The following is a 23563-nucleotide window of genomic DNA, read 5'->3' on the forward strand; positions in this document are numbered from 1 at the left end:
TTGGGTTCCCGTGTTATGCAGACTACAAATTAACACGGTCTCAAAATTATTATTTTTTCTGCAACAGAATGTGAACATAGTGATTTTTTACATCCGTTTTCATTCTGTTTCAATTTCTCCTCTGTTTAGTGTCCTGGTATTTATTTACACAGCTGTGACTAAAAGTTAGACAGGGTTTGTGAAAGTTTGGAAACTGAATGAGACAAACATGCGGTATCTCTGGACACCTGCATAACTGGATAGAAGCATTCCTGTCAAACAGACAACAAATGGTCAAAATTGGGAGCATCCTATCAAATTCTGTACCTGTCAACAGTGGTGTCCCCCAAGGCAGTGTTCTAGAACCAACTCTTTTCATATTCTACATAAATGACCTCTGTGATCATATCAAGAGTAACTGCGTTCTCTTCGCTGATGATGTAAAGCTGTTCAACACCCCAGACAATACTGCTACCCTTCAAAAAGATCTTGACTATGTATCAGAACGGTCAAACAAATGGCAACTTCAAATCTCAACAAATAAATGCTCTGTCCTACATATTAGCAAAAAAAAAAAAAGGCTGAATAGTCAAGATCTTGTTGATGATCCAAACTTTTTCAAGGATCTTGGAGTACTCATCTCTAATGATCTAAGTGCTAGAACCCACTGTAACTACATAGCCAAAAAGGCATTAAGAGTTGTTAACCTAATCTTATCCAGCTTTTTCACTGGTAATATTACACTAATAACTAGAGCATACAAAACATTTGCTAGACTAATACTCGAATACAGCTCATCAGTCTGGAACCCACATTATGTATCTGATATTAATACAGTTGAGAAAGTCCAGAAATATTTCACAAGAAGAGTTCTCCACTCCTCTACTTGTTGCAGAATACCTTATGCCACCAGACTCAAAATTCTAGACCTTGAAAACCTAGAACTAAGCCGCCTTCGGTCCGATCTAAGTATAGTATATAAAATCATACATTGCAATGTCCTACCTGTCAATGAATACTTCATCTTCAACCATAACAATACAAGAGCAAACAATAGATACAAACTCAAGGTTAATCACACCAAACTTGATTGCAGGAAATACGACTTCAGCAACAGAGTGGTCAATGTCTGGAATACTCAACCTGACTCTGTGGTTTCTTCCCCAAACCCCCAAAACTTTAACCTTAGACTGTCTACTATTGACCTCACCCCTTTCCTAAGAGCTCTGTAGGAGGCGTGCATAAGCGCACCAACATGCCTACCGTCCCTGTCCTATTGTTTCTTTTATTTCTTTTTTATTTTTTTATTTTTCTTATATGTATCCATGTATTCATAACTATGTTTTTACTTATACCTATTATCTTGTAAGCAATTGACAAAAATAAATAAATAAACAAACTTTTATGGAAATAAAGAAATGTACAGAGAATAAACCAGTTTTACATACTTATGAGTCTTCTTTGATATTATTAGCATCTTCATCAGAGATGGCATTCAGCAGGTTCTGACTAGTTCTGGAGAATTGGTAGCAGAAATTTTAAGTAATTTGGAGAACCAGCAAATACCACCTCTGACTGGCCCCATCCCCATCTATTCTCTGCCTCCCGAGTCCCAGCTGATTGGCTGGGTCATCTTTTGTTGCCCTGCACAGGAGAATGGAGCTGGAAAGCAGGTTAGGGGTGGGGTGGGGAGGGAATAGGGATTTTGCAGTAACCTTCCCCTAGGAGTGGGGAGCGAATGGGGATTTTACAGTATCCTTCCCCTGCCATACCCACTAAGCTATGCCCACCAAGCCACACCCACAGAACCAGTAGTAAAAAAAATTGAACCCCACCACTGATCTTTCATGCTGCAAATCTCTGGGGACATTTGAAAGATATACCAATGTAACCTATTTTACAGAAAAGGTTATTTTAAGCTTGGTTAGAAAAAAACATTTTTACAATGTCCAGAATAAATCTGACTGCAGGACCTTACTTGGGAAGGAAGCATGAAGTGTAGTTCTAAGCAAATACTTCAGTAAAATAAGAAGGCAATAAATATTCACAAAAATAAACCACAATAGCAAATCATTGGCTTTCAGGGCAACAAAAAGGAATATACTTAGGTATTAAAGCACAAAATATTATTGAAGGGCATGGAGATTAATGCTAGTAAGTCTTTGGATCTGGCAATCAAGTTTAAACAAATAACTTTCTCTCCATCTAGCTGTAATCTTTGGTCTTTTGTTCTTGCCTTAAATTTTGTGTCATATTGAAGAAACTTGACATTATTTTGCTAGACTTCTGAGATATCAGCAGTCTCTGCTATGCTGGTCTCTTAAGCAGAATTAAGCAACCTTTCCAATTTTCAATATTCTTTTAATTTGGACAGCAAAGTTTAACTCCATCCTATAATACTGGTATAGCAAAAAATAAACCTTTATTCTATGGACAATCAAATAAAGAAAAGGTGCTAGACATCACTTCCTTGTTTCCTAAGACCATGATGGAGAACCTATTGTACCAGTATTAAAGGTGATATGTCATGATGTTTTGAGTGACACACCAGCAGAATCAAGTTCCCCATTTTCTGAATTTTTCACATGCCGAGGACAAAAGGTTCCCAGTCACTGTCCCAAGATGACTTTCCCAAAGAACATAGAGATGTTATACTTGATATAGAGAACCGGCAGAGTGAGCCTACAAAGCACAGTTGTGGAAACTCTGCGGCAGAATTGCTCAACCTAAGTTGCTCTGAGTTTTCATCACCCAAGGGTTACCATATTGTTTCTAGCTGTAGGGTGGTATTGGGAAAAGTAAAAATCTTGTCTCCACAGCTTCCCTTGATGGTATCCTTGCTTAGACTGAGCATTAAAGACATGTGGAATCAAAGAGGCCTCTTCCAAGTAAACAATTCCCTCAACCTCTGTAGGGAAAGATCTACAGTATCATTTGGAACCTGCAATATTCTCCCAGGAATAATGTGATTACACCATATTAATATTGCACATTGGATTTTTTTTCCTTAGGTGAAAGCATTGAAATGTGCAAGCCTTGGCAAAGATGTCCAGTTTGGCTCGATATACATGTCTGCTTGAGAATAGATAATTGAATATATTCGGTTGATATGACAAAGATCTTGTATTGATGGCTTTCTTCAACTGCTTTATCTAGTAGACCTAGGTTATTCATTTTTTTAGCCAGATATATTTTTCCACAGTATGACTTTAGTTTTACAATGATTTTATTGAGGCTTGCCTAGCATGCAACTTCAACATTATATAATTAGACAATATCCATCATTTAACCTTACACTGGTATGCCTATGCAAAACTTTTAACAGCTACTTTATATTAAAGCATTATCATTTTTGCTGTTGCTATCAGTAATATATTATGTATTTTTACTCTACTTTATGCTGAAATATGAATTGGATGAAGAACAGTACTGAATGCATATGTTTTAACAAAAATAATTGGTTTAATGTAATGAAAGCTCTGCTTTTAGCTTCTCTGAAACCTTCATAGTCAATACATTAGAAGAGGTGATTTTAAGAACCTAATACTGGGACTGCAAGAAATTTTATTGGGTTATTTGTTCTTCTTTTTAAACCTGATAATGGTTTGTGCATCAGTTTTTTGAAATGTGTAACCCTGAGATCAGTGGTGGCATTCAGCAGATTCTGACCAGTTCTGGAGAACTGATAGCGGAAGTTTTGAGTAGCTCGGAAAACTAGCAAATACCACTTCTGACTGGAGATTTTACAGTATCCCTCTCTTGCCATGCCCACCAAGCCACGCCCACAGAACTGGTAGTAAAAAAAATTGAATCCCACCACTGCCTGAGATGCTTCAAGAATGTAAGCTAGAAAACATAATAAATCTATATATAAATGATATTTAAAGAATGGATAAGCATCAGAAACTGGCAGGAAATTTATATAACTTTCTAAGTAACAAATTTTCAAATCATTCACCGTCATTAGTTCATTATTATCATTAACATCTGCATATATGACTGAACAATTTGACATAATCAGCATGTTAACCAACAGATACATTCAGGGTCTTTGGGCATTACCTGTTGAGGAGCGGAACTGACACAGTCCACTCATTGGGTCATATTCCTGATTTTCATTGGAACATAGACACAGGAAGGAGCCTTCCACATTTTCACAGAGAGCTTCGCCACATACCCCACTTAGCATTTCACATTCATTCACATCTGAAAAATAACATTAATCCAAATGTTACTTTGGATGTTTGTGTAACATTAATCCAAACATTCTTCATTTTGTTTTGCTCTATTAAATTTAACATCATTGTCATCATCATCACCAAAGGAAAGGGTTATTATTTCTCTGTGTATCAGTGTTATCAGCTGGGAAACTGAAAATATTTACTTCTTTAAAGTATTTGCATTTATTATACAGTATAACTAATAAAATTATTGTTGAACATAACTCATATACTTATTTATTCCAAACTGTCATTAACATTCCCACAACTGGAATTCAGGAATGCACCTTAACTTGGCAAACTGTATGATAACACTAAAATGTTGCATTTGCTAAGGGTGACTTTACCAGATGATATTCCAGTAATGATCTCGGAATATTACCCCCCCCCAAAAAAATTAAAAAATCCCCAAAGACAAACTCTCTGGGTTAAATGGAAGGTGTTCCATACTGCAGAATCAAATTATCTCTTTCCGGAGCAAATTTGTAAGGAGACATCTTGCCCATCAGACCAAGGAAGAGAAAAAAAAACAAAACTGCCCCTCAAGTCTTAAAACCAAACCTAGAAAACTATTAAAATTGTAATAAGTTTCAGATATCAGTAAAAAGACTATTAGCATAAAAGGAAATAAGAAACTATGGGAAAAACTCAGACATCACCAAAGTCTGTCCACATATACCCAGGGCAGACAGAATTCCACACAAAAATTCTAGTTCTGGAATACGAGACAGGTTGAATGTCTTCAATTGATTACAAAAAAAGGAATTCACCTTTTCTTATATTAATAGGATCTGTAAATTCTCCCTCCATCATTACCTTAGCTGTTTGTTCATTATAAATTGCTTCTATTGCCTGAATAAATCTTCTAGCAAAGCCCATCTGTTCCATTAAAAGTAACATAAATCTCCAATTCACGTTATCAAATGCCTTTGAGCATCTAAAAATATCAAAGCCATTTGCTTTTCAGGATGCGCCTCATAGTATTCCAGGGTGTCCAGAATTACTCTCATATTGTCTCTGATTTGTCGCTTTGGCAAAAACCCATTTTGGTCTGGGTGGATAAAGTTATTCAAGTACTTTTTAAGTCTTTCTGCTAATATTGAAGCAAAAATTTTATAATCTGCATTTAGTAAAGAAATCGGTCTATAATTCTTGATTTGCAGTAGGTCCGCCTCCTCTTTTTGGAATAAGTGTAATGTAAGCCTCTGACCATGTTTTAGGTATCATCTTTTTAACATAACTTCATTCATAACTTCTAACAGTGGAATACACAGTGATTCTTGAAAGATTTTATAAAATTCTACAGAAACCCGTCTGGACCTGGTGCCTTTCCATTATTTTGTTTCTTAAGTGCTTGACTTAACTCCATCATTGTTATATTACTTTCTAGCATTTCTTCAATCTCTTTAGGTATCTTAGGTAGATTTGCATTCTGCAGGTATTGTTTAACCTTTCTCCTCATCAATGTCTTCTTTCTTATACAAATGCTTATAAAAATCATAAATAATCTCTTTTTTTTCTTTGCTGCCATAACAAATTTTACCTTGGTCGTCTATTAACTGCGGTATTTTCCTCGACTCTTTCTCCTTTTCTCAATTTGTATGCTAGCCATCTACCTGGCTTATTTGCATCCTCAAAATAATTCTGTTTAGCATTCCTAATTTTCTGTGCCAGTTCTTCTTTCTCTATTAAATCCATTTTATGTTTAGTTATATCCAGTTTCATTTTAACATCTTTTCTGTGTGGCATTTTCTGTAATTCTTTTCAAGTCCCTTATATTCATCATCCAAGGCTTTAAGAGTTCGCCTTTCCTGTTGTTCTTTTTCTTGTATAGTCTATTATCAAGCCTCTAACATAGGCCTTCATTGTGTCCCAAACATTCTGTATTGAGGTGTCTTCTTTTCTGTTCTCTTTAAAGAAGAAGGCCAATTCTTTTCTCCACATCCATTGTATAAATTCCTTATCCTTTAAAATAGAATTATTTAATGTCCATCTCGATCTTTTCCTTTGTCCCTTCCATTCAATTGTCAATGGGTTATGGTCAGCCCAAGTACTTGTTTCAATATTTACTTCTTGAATACTAGACATTAAATCTGTTGAGATCCAAATCATATCCAGTCTGGACCATGATAGATGCCTATTTGAATAGAACGAAAATTGCTTAGATTTATCATTTCTTTCTCTCCATATGTCTTTTAAAGTTAATTCATCTATCATTTTAAAAAGGATTTAGGAAGAGTTTTCCTGTTATGCTTTACTGTTGTTGCAATATAGTCAAGTCTATTATCCACAATTCCATTAAAGTCTCCCATCATAATTACATTAGCATAGTCAAGTTCGGCAGTCTTAGTATGTAATTTTCTATAGAATTCTTCCTGTTTATCATTCGCATAAATTGCAATCAAAAGTATCTTTCTATTATTGTCCATTATTTCTACCATTAATATTCTCCCCATCATCATCTGTATAAATCATTTTTGCTGGAATGGCCTCTTTAATATATAAAACCACCCCTCTTTTCTTGGATTGTGTCAAAGAGGTAAACAATTTCCTAATTTTGGTTGTAATAACAATTGTTCATGTTGCTTTTTAATATGAACTTCTTGTAAACAAATTATGTCGAACCTTAATTTCATTAATTTATGGAAAATCTTCCTTCTCTTAGCAGCTGAATTCAGTCCATTTATATTCATTGTAATCAATTTTTTTTTCTTCCATAATTATGTTTTATATTTAGATTTAACCACTCTGTGGGTCTTGCCTCACGTTGATCTTTAATATCCACTTGTCCACCTACTGCACCTTCTTCTTTTCCAATCTCCATTTGTTCCTCTTGGGATTCAATTGATGGGACCTCCTTTCCTGCTCCTCCTTCTCTGCCTCCAAAAACCTCTGCACAAAACAGTTCTGCTTTCTCAATTGAATCAATTCTATGTCTCTGTTCCTGCCACGTAAACATCAATCCTTCTGGAATCAACCACCTGTAAGACACCTCTTTTTCCAATAACCTTTTAGTCAGGAATCGTATTCTCTTCTCATCTCTCTCACTCTTCTAGGTATTTGTTTTAAAACCAAAATTTCTTTACTTTTGTATTTCAGTGGCTTCTCTCTTGCTACTTGCAATATTTGTGTCTTCAAAGATTTTTTAATAAATCTAATATGAACTTCTCTGGGTAGGTTATTTCTCATCGTGCATATCTTGTAAAAACTCGATATATCTCATCAATTCCATCCATCATCTTCTCTTCTGTTATCTCTGAACGCCTCCGCCAGAATTCCTACCATTATCGCAACCAAATCTTGTCCTTTTTCTTCTTCTATATTTTGGAATCTAAGATAAAATTCTGATCTATCCAACTCCCACTTCAACATCTCACTTTTTTTCTTGTTCAATCGCTGTTAATCTATTGTCGATATTTCCAATTTTCTCCTCTCTTTGTTTGCCTCCCTCTTCAACATTTTGGAGTCTCTCTTCATATTTTTCCATCATCTGTTCCATCCTACCTGTTCTTTGTTCAATAGTATCCATTTTTACCTTAAGATCTTGAATTCCTTGCATAATCATCTGGAAGGATACTCTCTTGTTCTTTTTCTTTCTCTTTATCTTGCTTTAACAATGTCTGAATTGAGCGCTGTCCAGATGGTGGGGAGGCAGAAGCAGACATAGAGGCACCGAAGATATAAATTTCTTACTCATTTTAAGTGGTTCCAACTCTTCAAGTTTTTTCAAATTTTAATCCACAAAAAAGAGAAAAAAATATGAAATTATAATCCAAGGTAAAAAAAGGCCAACAATAAAAAGCCAAAAGTGAGAGAAAAAAAGAAAAAAGAAAAAAATTCTTCAAATTCTTCCTGACCTTAGTCCAATAAAAAAGAAAAAAAAAAAAACCATAAAAAAGTAACAGTAAAAATAAAACCCAATAATAATAATAAACAAGACAAAGCCAAAAAGGAAGAAGGAAGAAGAAAAAGAAAAACAAAAAACAAAACAAAAACCAAGAAAATAAGTTTCTTCAGATTCCACACCTAGTCCAGCCAGAAAAAAAAAAAAAAAAAAAAAAACCTCAATTGAAAAAGGAAAAAGAAATAGTCCGCTTGATGTACATTAAAAAAAAAAAAAGGAAAAAGAGAAAACAGGATCCAAATAGGCAAAAGAAAAAAATAAAATCAGTTAAATCAAAATAAAATATAAGTAGAAAAAAAAGAAATTCAGAGGCTTCCTTTGCAAATAAATCAAGCTTAAAAGTAAGGACCTTGATGTTAGTGAAGGGGTTGGCAAAACTCAAAAAAAACAACAACACTGCACTCTATTTAATTATCCAAGGCTCTAATTATAACTCCTTCTCTTTCCCACAAGCTTCAAAGCTGAGCCATGTATATCCAGAAAAGACACCTGTAATAATATTCCACAAAGTGCTTTCCTCTATCTTATCAGGGGATGTCCTTGAGAAGAAGAGTCTATTTTTTTTTTTTAAATATTTCCGAGCCTCTAGGTGGCAGTGTTACAAAGTATCATAGTTCTCACTTTCCCCCTCCTCTCTTAAGGGAAAGCCGAAGCTTGCAATACACAAAACAGAAACCGAAAAATCAAACAAAATCAAGAGAAGCCTCTAGCCCAGAAAAAAAAAAAAAAGTCCAGAAGAAGAATAAAACATATGAATATATAGAAAAAGAAAAACAGTCCAGTTATCCAATAAGTAACAATAGAGTCCGGAAGCAAAGAAAAGAAAAAAAATGGATTCTCTCTTTGACGTTTCCCTAAAAAACGCCGCTAAATCAATTTTGTCAAAAAACAAAACAAAAATCACACAGGTTTCTTCAGATAATTAGAGTAAACTTTCAAAATGCAAAAAATTAAATAAAAAAAAGAAGTTCTCACCCAACCGACAAACTCTTTCTCAAACTCTTTCCGTCTGGAGTCGCCCGGCCTCAGCAGCATGGGGCTGCCTCTCCGCCGCTGGCAAGAAGAGCTTCACCCGGGCTCTCCAGGGATTTTGCGGTATCCCGGAATCCTCAGGATATGCTCTTCACGATGGCTGTCCCTACGGGACAGCGTAGGTCCGTTGGACCGGCCAGTGGCGGAGCTCGATTGCAGACCGTATCGCCACGGCGCAAGCTCCTCCCATCTTATAACTCTGAGAGGATTTGAAACAACTGGCATAATACAGGACCAATATCTCCCAATCACACAAAAAATGGTTATATAAAAGAAATTGTGTATTGTTTAACAATTATGAGGAATTTATGGAACTTTTGAAATCTGAAATTCAGGTTCAGGTCCAGTCATAGCTTAAGAGAGATCTAGCAATGATCTGAGGTTCTATGGCATCATCATGATGTTTTTTCCTCCCATTCCACTGAATCTGGATGAGAAAGCATGCCTTTCTAAAAGGGACTCTCCAAATATGTTTTCCCCTGCATGTTAGACCTCTATGTAAATCTGAATCATAATCATATATTGGCCATCATGGCCCCAAACTTAAATGAACGAAGAAGCAGCTATTTCATTAAGCAGGGCAGAAACTCTTCTTAAAATTATCATTTACCATTTCCTTTTGAAAAACTCTCTTGTTCTGAGGTATTTTCAGTCTGCACATATAAGCTACTTTGGTGAATGCAGAATTTGCAACTAATGACTTAAATTGTTCAATGCTTCAATTGTTTTCCAAGCGAATTGTTTTGCTCTTTTATCACATGGGTCTCTGGGCCTCCAATCTCTTATCTGGCAGGGCTGCAGCAGATAAATTAAAATAGCTGAAGGCACTTTTATCAAAGATAATGAAAGCTGCCCATAACCTTGCCAAGAAGGGAATATTGTTTATTTGCTAAATGATTCATTTATTTAGTTTTGGCCAGAGAGACTCATTCCTTTCCCCATATTAGCAAAGGGAATAGTCAGGGACTTTAAAAGCTCTATAGGAAAAGCAAAGGAGAAGGGTCTTCACCCTCCTCAGCTTTGTCCTTCAACTATTTCCAGTATACAGAATGTTTTTTGAAGAAAAAATGCATTTCTAGTGGATAGGATTTTAATTCTTTTTGCTTGTTATCTAAATCATTCTAAATCCCCAAACAAACAGGCTGGAGAAAACTTTTTTTTTGCTTTTGTTCTCTTTATCCTTGGGTTTTTGGTCTTGGTAGATTTGTTTCTTGGTGCCTCCTCCTAATTCTCAAGATTCCTTGTGTATTGGAAGAACGGTAGGAGGATGGAGGAAAGGTAGGAAAAGAACAGAAGGGTAACCTGAAGCAGGGATGTATCAAAGGTGCAAGTTGATATTCTCAGCAGGACTTAAGGATGGCGGGACTAGTGTCGCACATATGAATTAAGAGAAGTCTCTTCTTTTACTTGGAAGTTTTCTATTTTAGAGGATTTTCATCTGTTTTCAACTTCAAAATGAAGGGAAAGTGTTTGTGCCATCAATCTTGAGGTGCTTCTGATTTCATTGTCATGTTGTGATCTCAGTCCAAAACAATCCTATTCTGGATTTTCCACGTTATTCTCATGTCTCCATACAATGTAAGGATGCCTCCTTACTGGCATCCCAATTTGAACCAGAGCCCAGTTTAAGCAAATCCTGGGTTGATAGCTTTCCAGTCCCCAGTTCCCCAGTAACTGTCTTCCCTTATTTCTCCCGATAATCCTTGCTGCTTTCTTTCAGTTCCTTGATTCAATGCCATGGTCTTCAGGATCCAGTCTTTCAAGAACTTATCCTATGATTCTGAAACCAGCTACTTCCCACTCTGTGAAAATTTGCTGGCCTTTAAAATGGGTTAAAGACCCAACCCTACTGGAAGTAGGGTTTTTTGGTAGAATTTAGTTATTCCATGCTACCTTATTTGATAGTTCTAGGTTAATACTCAATTTCAATTATTAAGGATGTGTTTATAGAACTCAACTATAATTTTTACCAAGTTTCCATGTGACCCCTGAAGGCTAACAGGATTGTCAGGATCAAACTCCAGGCTGTGGGCAAAGTTTGCCTGCAATATGGCTTTCTATCCACTGTGCTACCATTGCTCCTTTATCCCATTATACTACTCGTTCTCTTGGTTTGTCATTTGTATTTCCCTTTTCAATTTAAAAAACTTTAAAAAATTAAATTATGCCAATAATATTAACCAAATTTATGTAGAGTCTGATATTTTCAGAAAAAGATTCTAAAAAGGTAAGATAATGTCTTATTAAAAAGTCATTCATAAATTTCTTTATTTCTGTACATAACAAAAATAACAAGAAACTTAAATTTTCCATGAAAATTGATTTGTCAAGGAAAATTATTAAAATATAATAGCTTACCCACACAGCCCTGCCCATCCTGTAGATATTGATATCCCTGATAACAAAGACAGCGATAGGAGCCAGGGGAATTTTCACAGAAACCATGGCCACCACATATAGTACTGTTTGCACAGTCATCAATATCTGAAAATAGCAAATTGTAGTTGTTATTGTTATTGTTATTATTACTTCTGCCTTTACTCTAAGAGCAAGGTAGCCTCCTTCTAACAATAGCCCTGTGAGATTGAGTTGGAGTGAAAGAAAATGATATTGGTATTGTTTAGGGTTTCATTTTGTAAGCTACCCAGAGCCACATATGTGAAATGGGTGGCTGTAAAAATTGAATGATTAAATGAATGAAAGAATGAATGAAAAAATGAATGGCTCAAAGTCAGCTTGACTTTCATGTTTGAAAGAAGCTGAAAATGAATATTCCTAATCCATGCTATCACCATACTACAATGCTTTTCTTAACATTATGTCCATTTATATTACTGAACACAATATTGAGGCAAATTGTACAGAAAAAAGACATTTAGAAATAAATATCTGCTTATGTTGGGAATAAAACTGTTGCAATGCTATCTTTCTATGGTCAAATATGAACCACATATTCTTCTGTAGTTTTCTGGATTTGTCCAGACTACTTACCCCTTAATATTGTTGGAAAGAAGATGGTATTAATCTGGCTTAATAGGAAGAGAGAGCAATCTCATTCTTTTCTTCCTGTTGGGCCTCGCCTAGTAAAACATAGCTGCCCACACTCATACCCTTATCTAAAAGCTGTAGCTTACTCTTATACACAATTTGCCTAGATTTGATTCTTAAGTGTAAAGAAGTCAAAGACTTCATATAGGTCCATATTTCTGTGTGACAGATATTTGGTAGTTCGCTTGGTGCCCTTAGGCAGCTCATACAAGTTTATGAAATGGTTCTCTCTAGCCTGGGAACTACTAGTTGACACCTTGCTAAATTTAATCCTTATCTCTTCTGAGAAAACTCAAAAGAATTTCATTATGCTGCTGTTAAAACTTAACCAAATCATTATCCTACGTGGGACAGTAAAGTATTTTCTTCTGTTATCTTTGTAGATCATGGGATTCTATGAGGGTCTTTGTAGAAAAGGAATGAAAACCAATGATAAGAATCAGAGCTCTGTCAAACCCATTTCACCTTCACATGTTCGGCCATCTCTAGAAACCATAAAACCCTGTTCACAAATGCAGCGGAAGGAACCCTCAGTATTTAAACATTTTCCATGAGATGAACAGAGGTTGGATTCTGCACATTCATTGATATCTGGAGGGAATACAAAAACAGAGATCAAATAAATTAATTTTATTATATATTAATAATTATATTAATATTATTAAAATGAGCAGCAATATTTAAAATAGCCATCACTATTTCTAAAATACTGAGATATGGGAAACTCCCAGACAGAAAATCTTTGTTAACAGGTAAAAAAATTCCATGATTGATAACTGTGTCATACTAAATAACTAGCCTTCAAGAGTGAAATGGAATTCTTCTCCTTCCCACTAACTTACCAAAGTAATATTTCTGAAAGGCAGTACTGTATACCGGTATTAAAACTAATAGTCTGGCTGAATACAAAAGTCTATAGTACTCTATCCTTATCCCTAAATCTAATCCCAACCCCAACTCTAATCCTACTTCTATCCATTTTCTTTCATGGGTCCATCACCTAACATTTCATTTTCAAATTCCAGGCCAAAGCAGGCACACGCCTGAATCCACACGACTACTTGACAGCTTCTTGGATGAGAAGAAAAATGTCTTTAAGGAAAAACAAAGAAAGTCCAGTTGCCTGTCAGAAGAAGCACCTTTGGGACAACCACGACCTGGATGGCTGAGAATCTCCATAGACACTTACAGCCCAGTGCTTTGAAACCTGCTTGTTTTCTTATTAAAAATATAAACAAAAAAGATGGAAGAGATATTTCTAAGGAACTAGAGGAGAAATGGTAGTTAAACATATAGATCTGGTTTCTGAAAAACTCCTGAAAGATCATTGTTTTGTGAGTGCATCTACATGTTTTCAACATTGCAACTATGGACACTATTCTCAAGAACTTGCCTACTCCAGCATTTGTTGGTAATTACACATGCTAATATAAGTGGGACAGAAAATTTCCTGGGATCAACTTTTGCCACTTCAGATCATTTTAAATATTTCTCAGGCTTTTGGTTAAGGCCCAGAATAGTTTGGCAGTTGATACATGGTACATGTCTGCTTTTCAAGGTAACTACTCTAAAACATGCAGAAGCAGATAATTCAGATTTTCCTTCCTCCACATTGAACATTATTACCCAAATACTTGTGCAATTGTTCTTCAAAAGAAAAAACAAGGAAGTCCAGTTGCCTCCTGAAAAAGCACATCAAGGTAGTACTTGTGTGCTGTCCAGACAGTTTAGAGTTAATGGGATTTGGGATAGTTAGTTAGGAATTGAGAGCTGTCCCCTTAAGGGAATGCATTATGGTAAATGTAGTTAAGGTATCCTGGGAAATGTAGTTCATGTCATGTGGCCACATCTGTAACCCTGATTGGTCACTGAATTGACCCTTGCTGGGTTGGGGGAGGTTTCTTCACTCTTGCCTGAACACAGCCTCATGGTAGCATCTCTACCCCCTGCTTCTATGATATGGGATGAAAGAGATAACCATCTTTTTACCTATAAAGACAGATATACAAAGGATTGAACATTAAGAAGAATCTTGTCATTTATGTGAGTTAATGAGGATGCCTGATGAACCAATAAAAAAGACTTTGTATGGATGCTTTGTGGAGTTTATCTATCTGCTTTGTACAAGACACAATAGCTTGATAAATGCTACAATGACAGGAGTAGTCATATCTTTCACTCTTTAAACAAATGTGATCATGCAATAATTTCAATCATACAAAATTATATTTCTTAGATTTTTAAAAAAATAGAAATCCTTTAGTGATACTGTACCTTGACAACCTCTAGAAGGCATTAATTGGAAGCCGTCTGGACATGTACACTCATAAGACCCTTTGGTATTAATACAAGTACCCCCATGACAAACATTCTTGTCTTCTTGGCATTCATTAATATCTGAAACAAATCCAATTTCAGACAATTTTAGAAGATACTTATTTAACAACATCTCTCTATAGAAAAATCAGAGAAACAAGAATGCTTGAGTGAATCATGTAAAAAGTAAGCTTTGGAGTACCATAAAGCCAACAAAATATCAACCTACCCTTCAAATAATGCTAAAATGTACTAAATTTCAAGCACTGGAAGCCAACAATTGGTGCTAATAATGTTTTTTGTTGTATTTTGTACTTATTTTTAAACACACACTATTTTTTTGATAATGTATGTATTTTTATGTTTTGTTTCTTTTTCTATTTTCTTTTTCTGTTATTTTAAAAGCAATACAAATTTAAAACTGTGCTCATTTAAATTATATAAAATACTGACAAAATCCCTTTAATATTAGACACAATGTTTTTATAATAAACTGAGAAAATCTTGTATCATATTTACAGAAACCAAGGCAAAATAAAAAATAATTTTATGTATGGCTCATCATATGACTTGATAATGAAGCTGAAATATGAGGGCACTATTGTGATTTATCTAATGTAAAGTTACTGGAGAGAAAATAGATGTTTTGCCCAGAGACCCCTTCTAATTTTGGATGACACAATTATGAAAGAACAGATTTACACATATGTAAACAAAGTTCATGTTCATAAACCCAGACACCAAATATATTACAATGATGTTGGTCCTATGTAATTCTACAGTTGTTTTACTTAACTAGTCTTATAATTAGAAATGAAGGGGAGGCAAATGGTATTTCATTTGTTAAGGGTCATAATAATATGAACATGGCTATAAGAATGCCAGCAACATTTTAAAAATTATGACTTACATATAGCTTTTTCCCACAAAGTATTTTAAAAATTGATTCAGATTGTTTGGAAACTATAGTTGGTAGACAACCAAGTTTAAATAAGAATATAATAGGGGGAAAACTCAGACAAATTCAAGTCTCTTTTTATTCTGGGAAAATCTATATCGAGAATATATATATATATATATATATATATATATATATATATATATATATATATATATATATTTGTTTTCTGAGGTTCTCGCGGTATTTATATGTGGATCTTTGGTTGTTCGGGTTTTCTCCCGCGTAAGATTCGAAGTATCTAGGCAACGTTTCGATGAAGTCTCATTCATCATCTTCAGGCTTCTGTCTCCGGCTCTGTGCTTTTCAGAGTAATGTGAGATTGCAGCTGCTTCCTCCTTTAACTGCCAGTGGGGGTGGGACTTGATTGGGTGGGGCTTGGCTGTGTTCTGATTGGGTGGGGTGTGTTCTCATTGGTAGGGGTTTGGTTGTGTTCTGATTGGTTGGGGTTAGCCGTGTTCTGATTGGTTGGAGGCGTGTTCTGTTCAGGTGGGGGCTTGGCTATGCTCCGGTTAGTCTTAGTTGAACAACTTCCTCACACACCTCAACAGCCTACACCCCAAAATACAATTCACCATGGAAACAGAAGCCAACAACCAACTTCCCTTCCTAGATGTCTTGGTATACAAAAGATCCAATGGCTCCCTAGGACACACCATCTACCAGAAGAAAACACACACTAACCGCTATCTACATGCACTCTCACACCACCACCCAGCACAGATCAATTCCGTAGCCAAGACACTCATCTCCAGAACAAAATGCTTAGCCGATGAACAACACCAAAAAACCGAACTACACACTCTCACCAACGTACTTACAGCCAATGGATTCCAAAGAAAGAAGATTACCCACCTAATCCAAAAAGAAACCCCAACCAAAATCCAAGACAGAGAACAAGAAAACGGCAAAGCCCTCCTTCCATATATAAAAGGCACTACAGACAAAATCAGCAAGATCCTCCAAAAACACAACATCAAAACAGCATTCTGCACAAACAGAAAAATATCCACCATCCTAAGAAACCCCAAAGACAAAATCGAATTAGAAAACCAAGGAGTATACGAAATCCCCTGCACTGCCTGCCCTACCACATACATTGGACAAACTAACAGAAGAATAAATGCACGCATTGAAGAACATAAGAACTCAATCAAAAAAGAAGAAACGACCTCTTCCCTGGTCCAACACCTCAAAGCCACAGGACATGAAATTGATTTTAAAAATACCAGAACTATCGCCAAAACCGAACACTTCAACAGCAGAATAATCAGAGAAGCCATAGAGATAGAAAAACGCCCACACAGCATGAACAAACGAGATGACACCTCCCGCCTTCCAGCCATTTGGAAACCCGCCCTCATGAACAGACGAGTACCTAACATGAAGAAGGACACCAGACCCACACCCATGAGAGCCACACAAGATGCCACCACCACACTTCCATGTAGAAAACAGACTCTCACCCACTCAGAAGATGAGACACGACCATGGACCAGAAGCTGCACTACAGCTGCATCACTACCCACTTCAAACCCTCCGAGCCATACATGAAGCAAACCGACACCCACTATGAAGATGCAACAGGACCACGAACTAGAAGCCAAACAGCAAGATCACAACTCCCAGCTCAAATCCCCAGCAACTAAGACTAACCGGAGCATAGCCAAGCCCCCACCTGAACAGAACACGCCTCCAACCAATCAGAACACGGCTAACCCCCAACCAATCAGAACACAACCAAACCCCCTACCAATGAGAACACACCCCCACCCAATCAGAACACAGCCAAGCCCCCACCCAATCAAGTCCCACCCCACTGGCAGTTAAAAGGAGGAAGCAGCTGCAATCTCACATTACTCTGAAAAGCACAGAGCCGGAGACAGAAGCCTGAAGATGATGAATGAGACTTCATCGAAACGTTGCCTAGATACTTCAATCTTACGCGGGAGAAAACCCAACAACCAAAGATCCACATATAAATACCCAGAGAACCTCAGAAAACAAATACTGCACCTCACGGGAGGAAACCCACCATCTGACCAGAACTTATGAAAACTTGAAGTCCAAAGAGCCTCCATTTTATGTGACCTTGCATTCCTATGCAAACTGCCGAGATCAAAATTTAATTCCCACAAGCTTCCAATTGAAATTCCACACCAACACAGCAGCCACCAAACGCATCCTTAAAAGAACAGAACTGGCCCTAATTAGAAATGAACTTCACACGAAAAGGTTTCTCCTAGACCAAATCAACAAAGATCTCCTCACACTCCACCTCAGACTCAGCAACAAGATTCACCCTCTACTTTGGGACAAACCAAACAACTTGCTGTCTGGAGAGCCGAAACACAGACCACCCTCAAGACAGATACTCACACCAACAAACTCAGGAAACTACAACAATGCCAGAAACCAACTCCCCCCCCCCACAGCCACACATGAAACAAACATTGCACAACATCTCAGACAAGATCCTCACTGAAGCTGAAACCAAGGTCCTTTCAAAAGGATTCAACTTTGCTGTCGCTCCCAAACACATCCCCACAGAAACCATCATATGTGGAGTTGAAACCAGCCTGACCAAAACCAACCCTGATGATGCTAACAAAATCAGACTCAAATCACCAACATCCTCTGCACTAGCAAACCACCCAAAAGCAACTTATCCAAAGAAGAACAAACTGCACTACTTAACCTGAAAGAAGACACCAGCATAATAATCCTACCAGCAGACAAGGGCAATGCGACAGTGGTTATGAACACATCTGACTACCAAACCAAGCTAACCAACCTACTCCAAGACCCCACATACAAACCCCTAAAGACAGACCCCACCACCTACCTAGAAAAACTACCAAATCCAAAATAAAAGCCTCCCCATCAGTGAAGAAATCCAGCAACGAATCATACCCAGAGAAAAATCATCCAGATGCCCCAAGCTTTATGGTCTCCCAAAATACACAAAGAAGGAACCCCACTCAGACCAATAGTCAGCTCCATAGGCTCACCTCTACAAAACCTAGCCAAATTTCTCGCCAAACAACTACAACCTTATGCAGAATCCATCAACTCACACGTAAGAAACTCATTCCAGTTCATCGAGATCATAAAGAAACAAAACTTACAACCTAGCTGACCTACTAGTAAGCTTCATGTCATATCCCTCTTCACCCAAGTGCCAATAAAAGAAGCCTTGACAGCCATCCAAAACAAATACAACCCCCAAGCACATCCTAGATCTAACCAACCACTGCCTATCCAATACATACTTCACCTACAATGGACAAAAATACAAACAAATAGAAGGAGCACCCATGGGATCACCCTCTCACCTGTCATCGCTAACCTCTACATGGAACACTTTGAAACACAAGCTCTAGAAAAATACGACCACAAACCCAAACTCTGGCTCAGATACGTAGATGACACCTTCATAATCTGGCCACATGGGAAAGAAAAACTGAACAACTTCCTCACACACCTCAACAGCCTACACCCCAAAATACAATTCACCATGGAAACAGAAGCCAACAACCAACTTCCCTTCCTAGATGTCTTGGTATACAAAAGATCCAATGGCTCCCTAGGACACACCATCTACCAGAAGAAAACACACACTAACCGCTATCTACATGCACTCACACCACCACCCAGCACAGATCAATTCCGTAGCCAAGACACTCATCTCCAGAACAAAATGCTTAGCCATGAACAACACCAAAAACCGAACTACACACTCTCACCAACGTACTTACAGCCAATGGATTCCAAAGAAAGAAGATTACCCACCTAATCCAAAAAGAAACCCCAACCAAAATCCAAGACAGAGAACAAGAAAACGGCAAAGCCCTCCTTCCATATATAAAAGGCACTACAGACAAAATCAGCAAGATCCTCCAAAAACACAACATCAAAACAGCATTCTGCACAAACAGAAAAATATCCACCATCCTAAGAAACCCCAAAGACAAAATCGAATTAGAAAACCAAGGAGTATACGAAATCCCCTGCACTGCCTGCCCTACCACATACATTGGACAAACTAACAGAAGAATAAATGCACGCATTGAAGAACATAAGAACTCAATCAAAAAGAAGAAACGACCTCTTCCCTGGTCCAACACCTCAAAGCCACAGGACATGAAATTGATTTTAAAAATACCAGAACTATCGCCAAAACCGAACACTTCAACAGCAGAATAATCAGAGAAGCCATAGAGATAGAAAACGCCCACACAGCATGAACAAACGAGATGACACCTCCCGCCTTCCAGCCATTTGGAAACCCGCCCTCATGAACAGACGAGTACCTAACATGAAGAAGGACACCAGACCCACACCCATGAGAGCCACACAAGATGCCACCACCACACTTCCATGTAGAAAACAGACTCTCACCCACTCAGAAGATGAGACACGACCATGGACCAGAAGCTGCACTACAGCTGCATCACTACCCACTTCAAACCCCTCCGAGCCATACATGAAGCAAACCGACACCCACTATGAAGATGCAACAGGACCACGAACTAGAAGCCAAACAGCAAGATCACAACTCCCAGCTCAAATCCCCAGCAACTAAGACTAACCGGAGCATAGCCAAGCCCCACCTGAACAGAACACGCCTCCAACCAATCAGAACACGGCTAACCCCCAACCAATCAGAACACAACCAAACCCCTACCAATGAGAACACACCCCCACCCAATCAGAACACAGCCAAGCCCCCACCCAATCAAGTCCCACCCCACTGGCAGTTAAAAGGAGGAAGCAGCTGCAATCTCACATTACTCTGAAAAGCACAGAGCCGGAGACAGAAGCCTGAAGATGATGAATGAGACTTCATCAAACGTTGCTCTAGATACTTGAATCTTACGCGGGAGAAAACCCAACAACCAAAGATCCACATATAAATACCCGCGAGAACCTCAGAAAACAAATATTGCACCTCACGGGAGGAAACCCACCATCTGACCAGGACTTATGAAAAACTTGAAGTCCAAAGAGCCTCCATTTTATGTGACCTTGCATTCCTATGCAACTGCCGAGATCAAAATTTAATTCCCACAAGCTTCCAATTGAAATTCCACACCAACACAGCAGCCACCAAACGCATCCTTAAAAGAACAGAACTGGCCCTAATTAGAAATGAACTTCACACGAAAAGGTTTCTCCTAGACCAAATCAACAAAGATCTCCTCACACTCCACCTCAGACTCAGCAACAAGATTCACCCTCTACTTTGGGACAAATCCAACAACTTGCTGTCTGGAGAGCCAAACACAGACCACCCTCAAGACAGATACTCACACCAACAAACTCAGGAAACTACAACAATGCCAGAAACCAACTCCCTCCCCCACAGCCACACATGAAACAAACATTGCACAACATCTCAGACAAGATCCTCACTGAAGCTGAAACCAAGGTCCTTTCAAAAGGATTCAACTTTGCTGTCGCTCCCAAACACATCCCCACAGAAACCATCATATGTGGAGTTGAAACCAGCCTGACCAAAACCAACCCTGATGATGCTAACAAAATCAGACTCAAATCACCAACATCCTCTGCACTAGCAAACCACCCAAAAGCAACTTATCCAAAGAAGAACAAACTGCACTACTTAACCTGAAAGAAGACACCAGCATAATAATCCTACCAGCAGACAAGGGCAATGCGACAGTGGTTATGAACACATCTGACTACCAAACCAAGCTAACCAACCTACTCCAAGACCCCACATACAAACCCCTAAAGACAGACCCCACCACCTACCTAGAAAAACTACCAAATCCAAAATAAAAGCCTCCCCATCAGTGAAGAAATCCAGCAACGAATCATACCCAGAGAAAAATCATCCAGATGCCCCAAGCTTTATGGTCTCCCCAAAATACACAAAGAAGGAACCCCACTCAGACCAATAGTCAGCTCCATAGGCTCACCTCTACAAAACCTAGCCAAATTTCTCGCCAAACAACTACAACCTTATGCAGAATCCATCAACTCACACGTAAGAAACTCATTCCAGTTCATCGAGATCATAAAGAAACAAAACTTACAACCCAGCGACCTACTAGTAAGCTTCGATGTCATATCCCTCTTCACCCAAGTGCTAATAAAAGAAGCCTTGACAGCCATCCAAAACAAATACAACCCCCAAGCACATCCTAGATCTAACCAACCACTGCCTATCCAATACATACTTCACCTACAATGGACAAAAATACAAACAAATAGAAGGAGCACCCATGGGATCACCCTCTCACCTGTCATCGCTAACCTCTACATGGAACACTTTGAAACACAAGCTCTAGAAAAATACGACCACAAACCCAAACTCTGGCTCAGATACGTAGATGACACCTTCATAATCTGGCCACATGGGAAAGAAAAACTGAACAACTTCCTCACACACCTCAACAGCCTACACCCCAAAATACAATTCACCATGGAAACAGAAGCCAACAACCAACTTCCCTTCCTAGATGTCTTGGTATACAAAAGATCCAATGGCTCCCTAGGACACACCATCTACCAGAAGAAAACACACACTAACCGCTATCTACATGCACTCTCACACCACCACCCAGCACAGATCAATTCCGTAGCCAAGACACTCATCTCCAGAACAAAATGCTTAGCCGATGAACAACACCAAAAACCGAACTACACACTCACCAACGTACTTACAGCCAATGGATTCCAAAGAAAGAAGATTACCCACCTAATCCAAAAAGAAACCCCAACCAAAATCCAAGACAGAGAACAAGAAAACGGCAAAGCCCTCCTTCCATATATAAAAGGCACTACAGACAAAATCAGCAAGATCCTCCAAAACACAACATCAAAACAGCATTCTGCACAAACAGAAAAATATCCACCATCCTAAGAAACCCCAAAGACAAAATCGAATTAGAAAACCAAGGAGTATACGAAATCCCTGCACTGCCTGCCCTACCACATACATTGGACAAACTAACAGAAGAATAAATGCACGCATTGAAGAACATAAGAACTCAATCAAAAAGAAGAAACGACCTCTTCCTGGTCCAACACCTCAAAGCCACAGGACATGAAATTGATTTTAAAAATACCAGAACTATCGCCAAAACCGAACACTTCAACAGCAGAATAATCAGAGAAGCCATAGAGATAGAAAAACGCCCACACAGCATGAACAAACGAGATGACACCTCCCGCCTTCCAGCCATTTGGAAACCCGCCCTCATGAACAGACAGTACCTAACATGAAGAAGGACACCAGACCCACACCCATGAGAGCCACACAAGATGCCACCACCACACTTCCATGTAGAAAACAGACTCTCACCCACTCAGAAGATGAGACACGACCATGGACCAGAAGCTGCACTACAGCTGCATCACTACCCACTTCAAACCCTCCGAGCCATACATGAAGCAAACCGACACCCACTATGAAGATGCAACAGGACCACGAACTAGAAGCCAAACAGCAAGATCACAACTCCCAGCTCAAATCCCCCAGCAACTAAGACTAACCGGAGCATAGCCAAGCCCCCACCTGAACAGAACACGCCTCCAACCAATCAGAACACGGCTAACCCCAACCAATCAGAACACAACCAAACCCCTACCAATGAGAACACACCCCCACCCAATCAGAACACAGCCAAGCCCCCCACCCAATCAAGTCCCACCCCACTGGCAGTTAAAAGGAGGAAGCAGCTGCAATCTCACATTACTCTGAAAAGCACAGAGCCGGAGACAGAAGCCTGAAGATGATGAATGAGACTTCATCGAAACGTTGCCTAGATACTTCAATCTTACGCGGGAGAAAACCCGAACAACCAAAGATCCACATATAAATACCATGAACCTCAGAAAACAAATATTGCACCTCTACGGGAGGAAACCCACCATCTGACCAGGACTTATGAAAACTTGAAGTCCAAAGAGCCTCCATTTTATGTGACCTTGCATTCCTATGCAACTGCCGAGATCAAAATTTAATTCCCACAAGCTTCCAATTGAAATTCCACACCAACACAGCAGCCACCAAACGCATCCTTAAAAGAACAGAACTGGCCCTAATTAGAAATGAACTTCACACGAAAAGGTTTC

The 23563-nt window shown here is 38.4% G+C and overlaps 1 protein-coding gene across 2 annotated transcripts in view; it reads right to left on the reverse strand.

The window, feature by feature from the left end:
* The window catches only part of LTBP1 (latent transforming growth factor beta binding protein 1), a 224820-nt gene that overhangs the window by 31854 nt on the left and 169403 nt on the right, over positions 1-23563 (reverse strand). For both annotated transcript variants that reach the window (XM_026695526.2, XM_026695525.2), the window contains 4 exons: positions 14458-14580; positions 12649-12774; positions 11494-11619; positions 4042-4185 (listed from right to left, as the gene is read on the reverse strand). In XM_026695526.2, the coding sequence (XP_026551311.2) occupies positions 4042-4185; positions 11494-11619; positions 12649-12774; positions 14458-14580 (519 nt within the window). The remainder of the gene's footprint in view (positions 1-4041; positions 4186-11493; positions 11620-12648; positions 12775-14457; positions 14581-23563) is intronic.

This window comes from Pseudonaja textilis, chromosome 1 (genome assembly GCF_049901715.1).
Source record: "Pseudonaja textilis isolate UNSWEBS1 chromosome 1, rPseTex1.2, whole genome shotgun sequence".
Classification (NCBI taxonomy): Eukaryota; Metazoa; Chordata; class Lepidosauria; order Squamata; family Elapidae; genus Pseudonaja; species Pseudonaja textilis.